General features: G+C 38.4%; 1 protein-coding gene across 1 annotated transcript in view; it reads left to right on the top strand.

Annotated features, from left to right (window-relative positions):
- The window catches only part of LOC124264966, a 38,152-nt gene that overhangs the window by 22,564 nt on the left and 3,289 nt on the right, over positions 1–12,299 (top strand). Inside the window, exons 3-7 of the mRNA XM_046699750.1 lie at positions 2,979–3,703; positions 4,443–4,488; positions 4,900–5,019; positions 5,625–6,345; positions 6,491–6,663. Of these exons, the coding sequence (XP_046555706.1) occupies positions 2,979–3,703; positions 4,443–4,488; positions 4,900–5,019; positions 5,625–6,345; positions 6,491–6,663 (1,785 nt within the window). The remainder of the gene's footprint in view (positions 1–2,978; positions 3,704–4,442; positions 4,489–4,899; positions 5,020–5,624; positions 6,346–6,490; positions 6,664–12,299) is intronic.

The following is a 12,299-nucleotide window of genomic DNA, read 5'->3' as shown; positions in this document are numbered from 1 at the left end:
ATTGCACAGGAGCTAAAATACCATTTTGCTTCTGACTTGCAGACATAGTACGTCTGTATGCCCGGCGCCTGGAACAGATGGTGTAGATGCACCTGCTGTCGACTCCACAAGACTGAAAGAAACCCTGCTGTCACAAATACCTGAGCTGGAAGCTCACAAACAGGGACGGGGTGTTCTTCTGGTTTTCCAGAAAGATGTGGGCTTTTGTCAGAAGCTTCTGACTATTGTAGTGAAGCTATTATCCTTGGCAAAGCAACTAACATCTTGAGAAGACATATGCTGCACCACAAGTCCATATTTGACGGAACTTTCCATGAGGTGTGCACTCTTCTTCAGTTTGTGACAGGCTTGAACACGGAGCGGATATCAAATGTCCACTGAGGTTTGGTGCATCAAAGACAGACCTAACAATTGCTCAGCTGCTTCAGTACAACTCCTACGCAAGGTTCAAAGAAAGATCAGGAACTCACAGACACTCCAAAGACAAAGAAACCCCATTCCCAGTCTACACAAACACCAGAAAGAGAACGTTGCTGGAAATGCTAAACGAGCATGAAATCAGCATGTCATGCATACGGCAGGGGGCTAGAGATATATGCACAGCTGGGAGATATAGTCAACAAGTACGTGGAAAATGGGGTGGTCTGTCCACCAGTCCTGCAAAAAGGGCTGTTCACCACTTCAGCCATGGACACCATACACCACAATCCCACTGCAACGACAGCGACCACTTCTTTCCATGGAACCAGCATCCCTGGTTTCCAGCACCCAGCCAAAGAAAACAAAGATGAAGAGCATGGACAACTGAAGTTTGGAGAAGAGAAAGTGAAGACTGTTCCAGAACTTCCGGACTCTTTCACCAATGTCCGACCCGCCTTTTTCACCAAGAAACCCTCTCCTTCCCAGAATGGTGTGACATACCCAGACACCAGTCTATTAAGGCCACAACTGGCAATGGAGTATGCGTGGTTGGAGAAGGTCACTGTGACAGATGGGCCAGTGAATGTGACTTGGTCAGCCCATCATGCTTCACAGAAGAGAGGAAAACCATTTGATGTCAGCATTACTTCACTTTTGTCTCTGCTGTGAGACCAGGCCCACTCATTTGCTGCAGTCAGGCATGTTATGGACAAGATCAAGGAGATAGTGGCATTTCTGAACCCCGGGCAGGTGCCAGTCATTGCTGCTGACTAGCCAATATATGCAGTAGCCAAGTAGATCAAGTGGCTCTGGCCTGAAATCTACGGTGAGGACAAGTTAGTTATAATGTCATCCAGGCGGCAGGACAGTAAGTGTAAGCCTACTGCGTACATTTCAATCCAATAATATGTCGTCACTTTTTTACCCTAATTATGATTCCGGGACTGATATTGTACAAGGAAGCTAGAGAGTAGAAATATAGTTCAAAATTCGGATTCTATTAGTAAAAAATGTATGTTTTGACACCAAGACCATTCAAATACGACAAATCTTTGCGACTTTATTGTGAAATGCAATATTTTTGTATACCCAGTGGCGGCCATCTTGAAGGGTAACTGATGCATCCACCCATTTAAACCGTGGTGAACCACCCAGTGTGCATGCAGTGCATGCTCTTTTGTGAAATGCAACCCTTCATGTGACCACAATTTTCTGGTGATCAGAAAAACTACAGAGTTTCACATATTAATTTTCAAGTAAACTCTAGAAGACGTTTGCTATCATTTTGGACAAATTGTTCTGAACCTGTTAGGATAGAAATCCATGGATCAAGAAATGAATATTTTTCTTCTAGTTTGTCATGTGTGATAGTGATGTGTAACGTTAAAGCTGAAGAGAATCTATGTGGTATTGATCCCGCTTGTATCAAATACTTTCTGTGTTTACAGAGAAAATTCTTCCTGGATTAAGGGTAAAGGTTAATCTTTGAGTCAAGGATGTGGTTGTATGTATTTCCCGGACCAGGTAGTATATCTCTTTGTACGGATTTTATTGAATGTTGAAATCCAGTACAAAATAGTAATTTTCTTAAAGTCAAAAGTAGATGGTAACAATGAATGGTTTCGGCACATTACTTAACATAAAGACCTTTTATGTGGCATTATTTGATATATCCCCTGTGCCAAGCTTTTTTATCAAACAGTTCATGTAGGTATGTTAACATATAATGGTTATGTTATTTGAAGCCTTGTCAGTAGGAACAGCTACACACTATTCATGCAGGGCAGACAGACTTTGGATGGCAGTTGGCTGGGACACAACAGGTTTATTGCAATTATTTCCCCTCGTGTTTTGACTTAACCAACTTTAAAAGAGGTTCTACAGGTTTCTTTTCTCTTTTGGTCTCTTTGTTATTGTGTGTGTGTACATTTTTATATACTTCGACAGCATCGACTTTGCATCGTGAGCTGCCAATTCCACATTCTGAACAACCGCGATGAAACAGTGCAACTGTAGGAAAGGGACATAGTTGGTTGTTCCTGAAATTTGAAACATTGTGGGATATTTTGGGACACAGATTTTCTACAGGGAATGGTATTGAAACCCACGCAAATTCTGGAACGTAAAATATGTTTCGTTTCAATCGGATTTGTTAAGAACGTTATTAAAAATATGAATATGTTCATACATATTGTATTTTCTGTAGGATATACACCTCTGTTGACTTGTTATATTATATTCTTCATAATACAGATCAATATTTCAACCACTATCCCTTAATAATTTCACAACTTTAACTCTGGACATTAGCTTCAGCTAATTTTCCCTGCTACATGATGATCCTTCTTCTTCAGTCTTAAATGCCAACAATCATTCCTTCGTCAACATCCCTCTGTCATTCATGCATATTTCAAATGCTTATAGTATATTGCCTTTGACTGTAATCGTTCGCAAACGATCTGTGCAAGCATATTCATCTGTCCCCATCTAATCTCATTTTTGATATATATGTCAGATATACTCACAAATCTGCTACACTTTTAACGTCTTGTTTCCAGAGTGCCAAACCTGTTCAGAACTATTCAGGAAGAAGGATAAAATCTTCTCAGCCGAAAACAAATTCTTGTTTTTGCATGCACCATCTGTTCTTATCAACCTGCCAAATGAAAAACTTCTTCCAGAAAAAAAGTGTGATAGGAAGGTTGATCGAAATACATTAGTTCTGAAACTCAAGAAATACATATCAGCATTACGGAACTCAGGAGGAGGAGTCATACTTCTACATATTTGCGACCTTGACCGTGAAGATAAATACCTGGACCATTTCCATGAACTTGTCGATGTCAAATTCAATCAAATTATTGAAGATGGAAGTCTGTTTATCCAAGTGTACAAGAAGAATTGGTTATACTGTTTAGCTGATTGTTCTGATGACGAAGGTGAGTCTGGAGATGATACAGATGAAGATTCCACTGAAGAAGCTACAGATTACAATTTGTATAGAGATGTAGTTGGTGTGACAGTAGTACCTTCTTTCTCAGTGGCAACAGTTAACTTCAAAACAAAACTCCCACTTGACAACGGTGTTGTAGATCCAGTGAATACTGAAATAGTACAGTTCTTGAAGTGGAAGACATTGTTCCAAAATGTTACAGCTCAAATACGCAATTTGGACAATTTGGACCGTTTACATGAAAGTCGATGTATGCAATTCAAGTCAGTTCAACCAGATGGAGCAGGAGCAGATGCCACTGGCAACATTCTCAACAACCCTGAAAGACTGGTAAATCATATTTGGGATCTGCTTCGACTAAACCATTACATCAGTGCCTTTACCAAGGTTGATGGTGGAGGTTCATATTATGTTGGAATCTCTGAACAGGATACACAGTATAACTCCTATACGTCTCACAAATACGTTGTTGATGGAATTGATGTTCCTGAAACTTATCACTCATCTGTAGCAGATAAAATAAGACATAAAATTGGGACTGAAACTCTCGTGCTCTACTTTGACGAAAGACTTGCAGCTGGCCCGCTGCCACCAGAACTTGTGAAGATTAAGTTCCATCCAACTGAAAATAATCATTTTGTCATTGAGGTTGCAGTGCCAGCCATTAATGGCTTGGTGTTCTATGACAAAGAAGGACCAGAGGCATATGAATTAGGGACCAGGGGAATCTGGATCTTGCATACGACTTACTGCAAACGAGTGGCGTGCCAGACTCTTAATGTGTAATTACCAACAAAGCTATTTCTATCTTTTCATCATGACAATTCTTAATGTAGCAAAATGCCATATTGTATGTAAACACAAATATAGAATGTTACTTTTTAAAAAATCTTCTGATTCAAAAGTGGAAAGTAGAAATCCATTGTAAAAAATTATCGTAATTTTTAAGAATAAAATAGTGCAGTTTTAAAAAAAAATAGTGCTTAGTCTCTGTTGCAAAGATTTATGCTCATGTTATCCCAATTCAAATATAATTTAGTATAACAATATAATATTTTTATTATAACAGAAAGCAGATATGGCGTATCATAAATCAAGTCACGGAGAGATAAAAGGTGGGTTTTTTGTTCAATCATGTTCTTGGCTTTACAAGACGAGTGATACCAAATGGATTCTGTAGTTTATTTACACAATCCCTTATGCTTAAGTTAACTGTATATTGGGAAGAAAGCCATAAGAGGCACATGTCGACCAAAGATACCACTTTGATGAAACACATGGGTCTTAGGGTTCTGAGAAACCAGATATCATTATCTTAAAGTAGAACTCATGATCATCTTCTTCTTAGACAAGTGAATGTACTGTGGTCACGTAATAATACTATTCTGAAGAACATTCAACATGGTGAAACAGGAATTGATTTTTGCAACTGCCCACAAACACGTTCTAATGCCTTTTCATATATTTACAGTTAGGCCCTACTTTCAAAGATACATACTGAAGCCGAATCTGTGTTTATGTTTCAGAACCTGTTTCAAAGGCGCGTATCCACGAAGTAAATAGTGTGTCTTTTGACCATCATCGTCCACGCCTTTTGCAGGTTGGAAACAGTACCGACTTGATAAAACAGCATGTATTCAGTGGAGGTATGTAGTGCATGTTTCTATGTACACCGTAGAAAGATTGGTCGTGTCATCTGTTATTAAACAAATCCCATGCCTTACTATATCTGCAAACATATTGATAACAAGTCATCGTCTGCCACAAACGTTTTGTATTTTACATTTCCCTGAAATAACGTGATACGTTCAATCAAAATATTATGTAGATGTTCGTATTTACTAAAGGCATCAGAATTTTTATTTTTGATATGAGCATCTTCTGTGATTTAAACATTTTAAAATATATGATCACCATATGTAGGGTAAAGTGCCTGATGTCAAAATGATAATTGTAATACATCATGCATTTCAACATGTTTGTTGAAGAGGTTCGAATCAGCCACCCATGTTTAGAAAGTTTGGCTTTGTGGACCTTTCTCGGTAAGGTGACTGAAAATGTGAAGTTAATAGGCCTCTTCCAGTTTTATACAGTAAAGGACATGTTAACCATAAACGACATCAAATACTGAGAGGTCCAGACTCGGTTATCTCCAGGCCAATGTCACATTCTGCAATACTGCTGAGTGCGGCATTAGAAATGAAACTAACAAAGAATGTATTTTCATGTATTCACTGTTCTTCCTTTCTAGGGGAAGTGTGTATATATCCCAAACTGGACATCAATGAAGACTCTGGGATCCGATGGATAATACATCAGAGACTCCAGAGCAGTTACAAGACATGTTTTGCCTACACAGCCAAACTGATGGCAGTGTCTGCTAATATTGCTGCCAAACCAAATTCAGCTGAAGCCATTTACGATGTGATTGTGTTTGTCCCAGATGGACCTACAACAGTATTCACAGTTATCAGTGACAAAGTAAACAGCAAACGAAAGAGCAGAGTACTTGAGTATAACCAGACACTCGCAAAAGGTATTGTGGCATCTGTCCGAAGGTATGCAAAAGAACAGTTTAGTGTGGTTTTTGGGCTGATGACAGAAACTGACCTCAAGGATGATGACAAGTTTAAGAAAGCCATGGACACGATCAAAGTCAAAACGTCCAAATGGTGCATTCCAGTTACACTGAGTATGTCAGAGAAAAAGTTCAAGGAAGTCACTTCTGCATTTATCATGTCAATTGCTTTCACCAATTGTGTTTTCACAGCGGAGGAAGGTAATTCGCTGAACTGTCTCACGTTGGAGCAGTTTCGGGTCCTCACCGAAAACATTGACTACAACCAAGTGGAAGTGAGTTCGGAACCTTCTTGTGGAGGGAACGTCCTGCTACTTGTGATCGCACAACGACTAGAAAAATCAGGCCATACGGCAATTGTTGCAAAGTCAGAGTCACTACTACAGAGTGCCAGGTACTTCATTCTCCTTCAAATTCCATAAAATAACAGCTGACTTCTTCTTCATTAAGTTCTTTTTGTTGATCTCAAATTCCTAATATTCAACAATATTTTAATGAACAGTGTATCAATATATCATAATGCATTAATTTTCTTTCAGGAGGTTGTCCATATGCCAGGATCGCATTATCCCAGCTGATGAACTTGGACAGGAGAGTTTCTGTGAGACGTCAGACATTGTCAATATAGTGGCAGACTGTGATATCTCTGAGACGGTTCAAGGTATAAACAAACTTGGGAGGACCTGGCAATTTGTTCGTGGATCTCAGAAAGGTAAGCCTATAAAAACGTACTGTCTATTTCATATTTAGTATGTGCCATTGTCACATTGAATCTGTGGTAACGGAAGATCTATGGTAAAGGCTTTCATTGATAAACCTGTATCGTTATGGATAAAATATGTCATTGTTTACGTTACTTTTACCTTAATTATTGTAGGTCATCGGTATTATCCTCAAAATAACACCCTTCTTCAGAGGTAATGGTTGTAACGTCTGTCAAAATCCAGTCAAAAGATATTTGAACATGCACTTGCTATGTGTTTGATTCCCATACTGACACACTAGCCTTAAATACGTACTATTGGAATTCAATTACATATATGAAAAAAACCCACTCAAGATCAATAAGAAATCAACAAATTATAAGTAAATAAACATATTTAGATTAGCAATCATGCTTATACTCTACTGAAGAGCGTCTTCTTCTTGCCCTTCCTTTGACCGCCTGCACGTATTTGGCATTGAACGTGTTTCAGTGCTGAATGTCAGTGTTATCTTCTGGCTCCCAATTTGGCTGTGATCCGATCTGTGGGGATTTCAGGAAAGAAGTGTTGTTGACAAATTTCATAATAACTTTTGTAAATTTGTTTTAGGGGTTGGTAAACATACATCAAGTAATGCAGCATTAGCTGAATGTAGAAAATATAGCATGATTGTGGATTATCATCTTAAATGTGTTACATGTTTGTGTAAACTATTAAGAACATGCAATGATCGTTACCCTAAACAATGTTATAATCATATAATTAGATTAGATTCTGTTGGTAGGATTACTAGGATTTCAAAAACAAGTAAGCTTTTAAATGAGTTATGGATTTGGTTATGTTTGTTTTCCCAAGACTGGGAAATGTGTCATTTTTTTATCTTTATTTGAGCAGAGGTTAGTTGATTGTTCAAAACAAAATATTAGTAGCAATATCATGGATTCATCCAGTCTTGTACATTTTATAAGTATTATATCATTATTACCACTTGATAACCACATTTTAAGAATTAATGTAAGAGATTTAAGAATATATTTATGTTTATTAAGATTCAATGCATTACCATTACGATGTAATATTAGATGGAAGGAAACTGAAGGAGCTCTGATGTAATTTGTAAGATATGTAATAGTAATAGAAACGAAGATGAGGTCCACTTCCTGTTTGAATGAGATAAATATGTAACAATCCAAAAAGCTTATTTACCCCTATGGAATAATTTAACAAATGTTTGTAAATTCATAAAGTTAATAACTTCTAATGACATGATTGAATTGTGCTTAATTTATCAAATCATCTCTTAAAAGTCGAACTTTTGTAAATTGACAACACAATATCATTGTACATTGGGCGAAAGAAACGTAACCTCGCTTTTTTTAACATGTCACAAACTCAGATTTTGGAAATTTAACAATCATATGCGGACAATTTATGGATTTACAACATTCTGAATGATGAAAGTGTGAACTACAGATAGGAATAATCACTAGTGTACGATAAAAGATAAAACATTTTGGTGACGTTTCTTTCGCCCGTGAGTTACATTGGCCGATGGCCTACAAACTGAATAAACTTCAGGGATTCATTTTAACAAGGTGTTCAGTTTTATTGTTTTGAGAGGTCAGCTTGATCTAAGTGACCTTTTTAGACCACTGGTGTCTATCAGGGGTGGATCATGTTGGCCTCCATTCTACTACTGTCTCATCTGACCATGCTCATAAGGCAGCAATGCTTGCTTATGCTGAAGGATCTCCTGCTGCTGTCAGGGTGGGGTAATGGCTGTCTCTGCTGATGCATCTTCACACGATCGTGACTTCCAGATTTCCATAATTTTGTAGTTGTACAACATTTTTCTGAGTGGTTGGGGCCTATCCCCTGCAAAGGGACCAATGAATTCCTTTGTCAGTTTACAAGTTAGACGTTTCTGGACCGCTGGCTACGTTTTGTTCGTACCTGTTCTTGACTGGATTCTACATCTAGCGATATTATCAGTGATCTTTGGGTTATCCAATAGTTCCTTGAGGAGATCCAACACATCCTTTCTCATAGATTCCTTTGGTAGGAGTGAGTTTAGTTGTAAGCCTCACTCAGCAATATTCCAGCTATATGACGGTCCTTGGGTAGGATGTTGGTGTCATAAACTAAGAACATTTCATGCCTGAAGATAATGTTGACTGGAAAAGGGAGCGTTTGATTCCCATTTTACCATTTTACAACCTCATCCCAGATGTCCTGTTGAGGGTTGGCATAGACATTCAGGATTTGTGAAATGTTCTTGTTTCTTCTTTTGCAACCTCCATTGGTTTGTGGCAGGTAGGGTGATGTGTAGTGATGTTGAACTTCATACAGCTCACATATAGCATTGACAAGCATGGAGGTCTTCCTCTAACTGTGACCAAATTCCTTGGTGCGCCACACCTTGTAACCTGTAACCATCAAGTCTGCAAATCTTACTTGAAGAATATACCTGTTATCATTTTTGGTCTTTGGCATTAGTCCTAGGATATCAACATGGAAGTGCTGAAAGGTTCCCTCATTTGGCATAGGTACCACGGGTCACAAAGGTCACAGGTCTTGATGTACTCTTCTATGTCTTGATACATGTTTGGCCAATAGATTTTGTGCTGGATTGCTTTCTTGTGGAGTCTCTTTGAAGGTGGTGTGCCGCGACTTATGAGTTATGGTCCGCAGATAGCAGTTCTTTTCAGTCCTGATGTGGAACTGTCAGGTGGGTTACTGAAGAAGGTCTGTCTGGTTTAGCGCCTCTTTGCTTGGGGTGGTAGATATAATGGAGTGTTGTTGTTGGCTCAGCATTCTTAACTGTCTCATCCTGCACCGTGAAGTTCAAAGTCATATTCCTGGAGGATCAGAGACCAACTCGCAAGAAGAAAAGTGCCAATGTTCTTGCACATCTTAATGTTAAAGCTAAGGCTTTATGATCTGTGTAAAGTTCGACTCTACTGTCAGCTACGTAAGACCTGAAGTTTATGATGCCTTCCAGAATTGCAAGATATCCCTCCATATGCTATGACATTCTCTTGACAAGCATCATGTAGCTGACCAAGAATGTATCCAAGGCTTCTCCACTTGCATCGGTGGTTAGTATAAAGGGCTTTGTAAAGTCAGGGTAAGCATACTGGAGCATTAGTTTAGGCTGAGTTTTAGATTATCAATGTTTTCTGACAAGCCTGGGCCCATTCAAATCTTTATTCATTTTGTAAGTGAAACAGCAACTTCAGAATAATTTGGAACAGAATTTGTTCGACCTTAACAGTGGGACATTTGGAAGGGTGGATGCCCATCAGATGCCGTTGTTTGAAATTATACTTGGTAGTTCTTGTCTGATTGTTGTATATCAGCAGTGTAGGCTTTTCGGATTTTCTAATGGCTGGATGGTATAGTGACTGATCCAATTTGATCCTATTTCTGTGAATTTTACCTTGATATTTAATCATGTCATGTAAAAATATTATGTCTATTAACTATGGTATTAAAAACACATATTTGATTTATTTGAGTCCATAAACTAAACTGCAATTGCAAGAAAAATCTGAAAATTTACTTAGGTAAATATGTATATACTGTTTTAACGTAAGAACACAGCAATGATTATATGTATTTCTTATGCAACAATGAAGTTCCATTCGTATCCTCAAAACAGTGTCGGCCCATAAGTTTGTTCAGGCAATTACAATTGCATGCAATTCAGCAATGGCAACTCCCTTCCTATAACCCGTGTTTGTGTGGTATAAACCTTCACATACTATTTGCCATCATTGACTTGATGGTCAGTTAATGAATTTATAACAGGTATAATGTCATGTGACTTTTAAACCTCCACATGATATTTGCCGCCATTCACTTGATGATCAGGTAATGAATTTATAACAGGTATAATTATTGGTAATACCACTCAGATTACCCGACAAAGGTTCCCATTTGGCGTTTCTCTCGTCTGAAGTAAATACTCAACATTACAAATTAAGGTCTGATGTGGCAAAATGTAATATGCACATGGAAGTGCAGCAAAATGATTTATCAGCTGAGTTTCAAAACAAACATAGATCAAAGAATTAACTTAAAACACGCTGACTGATTAATTACATTTGTCTGGCACAGTGGATTTGACAAATGGTAGTGTTTATGTATGTAGACGTACTAATCTATACTGAATACATCCTGTCGAAGAGTGCCTGTGTAAAAACGTCCTTCCTTCAAAGGATTAACTGTCATTACGTTGATTGATTGCTCATTATTGGCTGACTAAATTACTTTTTAAAGAATGGCGGAGATCATGCAGTTAGTTGCCAGGTGTGCTATCTAGGGTGACCAATGAGACTATACACCAATGTGAAAAATTGAACAACAAGAAAATAGCCTGACATTGGTGCTATACCTTAGTCTGTTTTAATTTTAATATTTACATTTTGTTTTTATTCATTTGTTGTAGCAGTCAACAGAATCATTCTTCTTGCAGTGAAGTGCAATGAGACAGACAACATCGACTAGGTTACACTTAGGGCGTGTGTGTGAAATATGATTCATGTTATCAATCCATAAAATGTCTACATATTACGGTCATGTTATAAATTCACTATAAGGACAAGCAGATCGTGTGCGTTTTATTAAGATTCAAAATGCATACAAATAAGATAATAAACTAATTAGGAATGGTGATGTTGCTCTTCTAATTCTGTTTGATCTAAGTGCAGGTTTTGACACCACTGATCATAAAAAACCTTTTGACACGTCTTGACTCAGAATTCGGAATTAGGGGATCGTTACTGAAGTAGATTCAATCCTACTTGATAGATAGAACACAGAAAGTAGTCATCAATGGAATTTCATCTAGTCCTGTTCAACTTCAATGCGGCGTCCTGCCAGGATCGGTTTTAGGACCCACACTGTTCAGTCTTTACACCAGACCTCTAGGCAACATCAGCACTAAACATAATCTCCTACACCACTTGTATGCTGATGACACTCAGCTGTGTAATCTTTTCACACCAAGTCCTTCTGCAGCTGCCATGGCTATCTACCGAACATCCGATTGTTGTAAAGAAATCAAACTTTGGATGACCAACAACAAGCTACAGTTGAACGAGGAGAAAACTGAAGCAATTCTCATTGGTCCATCACAGAGGCGTCAGAAATGCCAAATTCACTCGATGAGAGTGAACAACTCTACCATACCTCTGTCATCCCATGTGAAAGACCTCGGGGTTGTCATCGATTCTGAACTTTGTCTGGACAGGCAAATCAGTCAACTCTCTTAAGTCTGCCACCTACAATTAAGGAACATCAACAAGATCAGACCCTGTCTCACCAAAGAAGCTACAAAAATGCTGACTCTCTCTCTTATCATTTCTCGCCTTGACTATTGTAATAGTCTTCTCGCCAACTCTCCAAATATCAACCTACACAGACTCCAAAGGATTCAAAATAAAGCTGCTCGCCTTGTCTCTCTGTCACCCATGTCGAACCACATCACACCCATCCTTCAAGAACTCCACTAGCTTCCGGTAAAACAACGAATCGACTTTGAGCTCCTTTATCTGGCATTCCAATGCTACTTTCAAACAGCCCCACAGTATCTCTGTGTCTTACTTCCATTGTACTGTCCCAGCAGAACCCTTCGGTCTGA

Source organism: Haliotis rubra, unplaced genomic scaffold (genome assembly GCF_003918875.1).
Source record: "Haliotis rubra isolate DU_JTF1 unplaced genomic scaffold, ASM391887v1 Scf952, whole genome shotgun sequence".
Classification (NCBI taxonomy): domain Eukaryota; kingdom Metazoa; phylum Mollusca; class Gastropoda; order Lepetellida; family Haliotidae; genus Haliotis; species Haliotis rubra.
The sequence above is the reverse complement of the archived record's forward strand: the minus strand, read 5'-3'. Positions and strand labels throughout refer to the sequence as shown.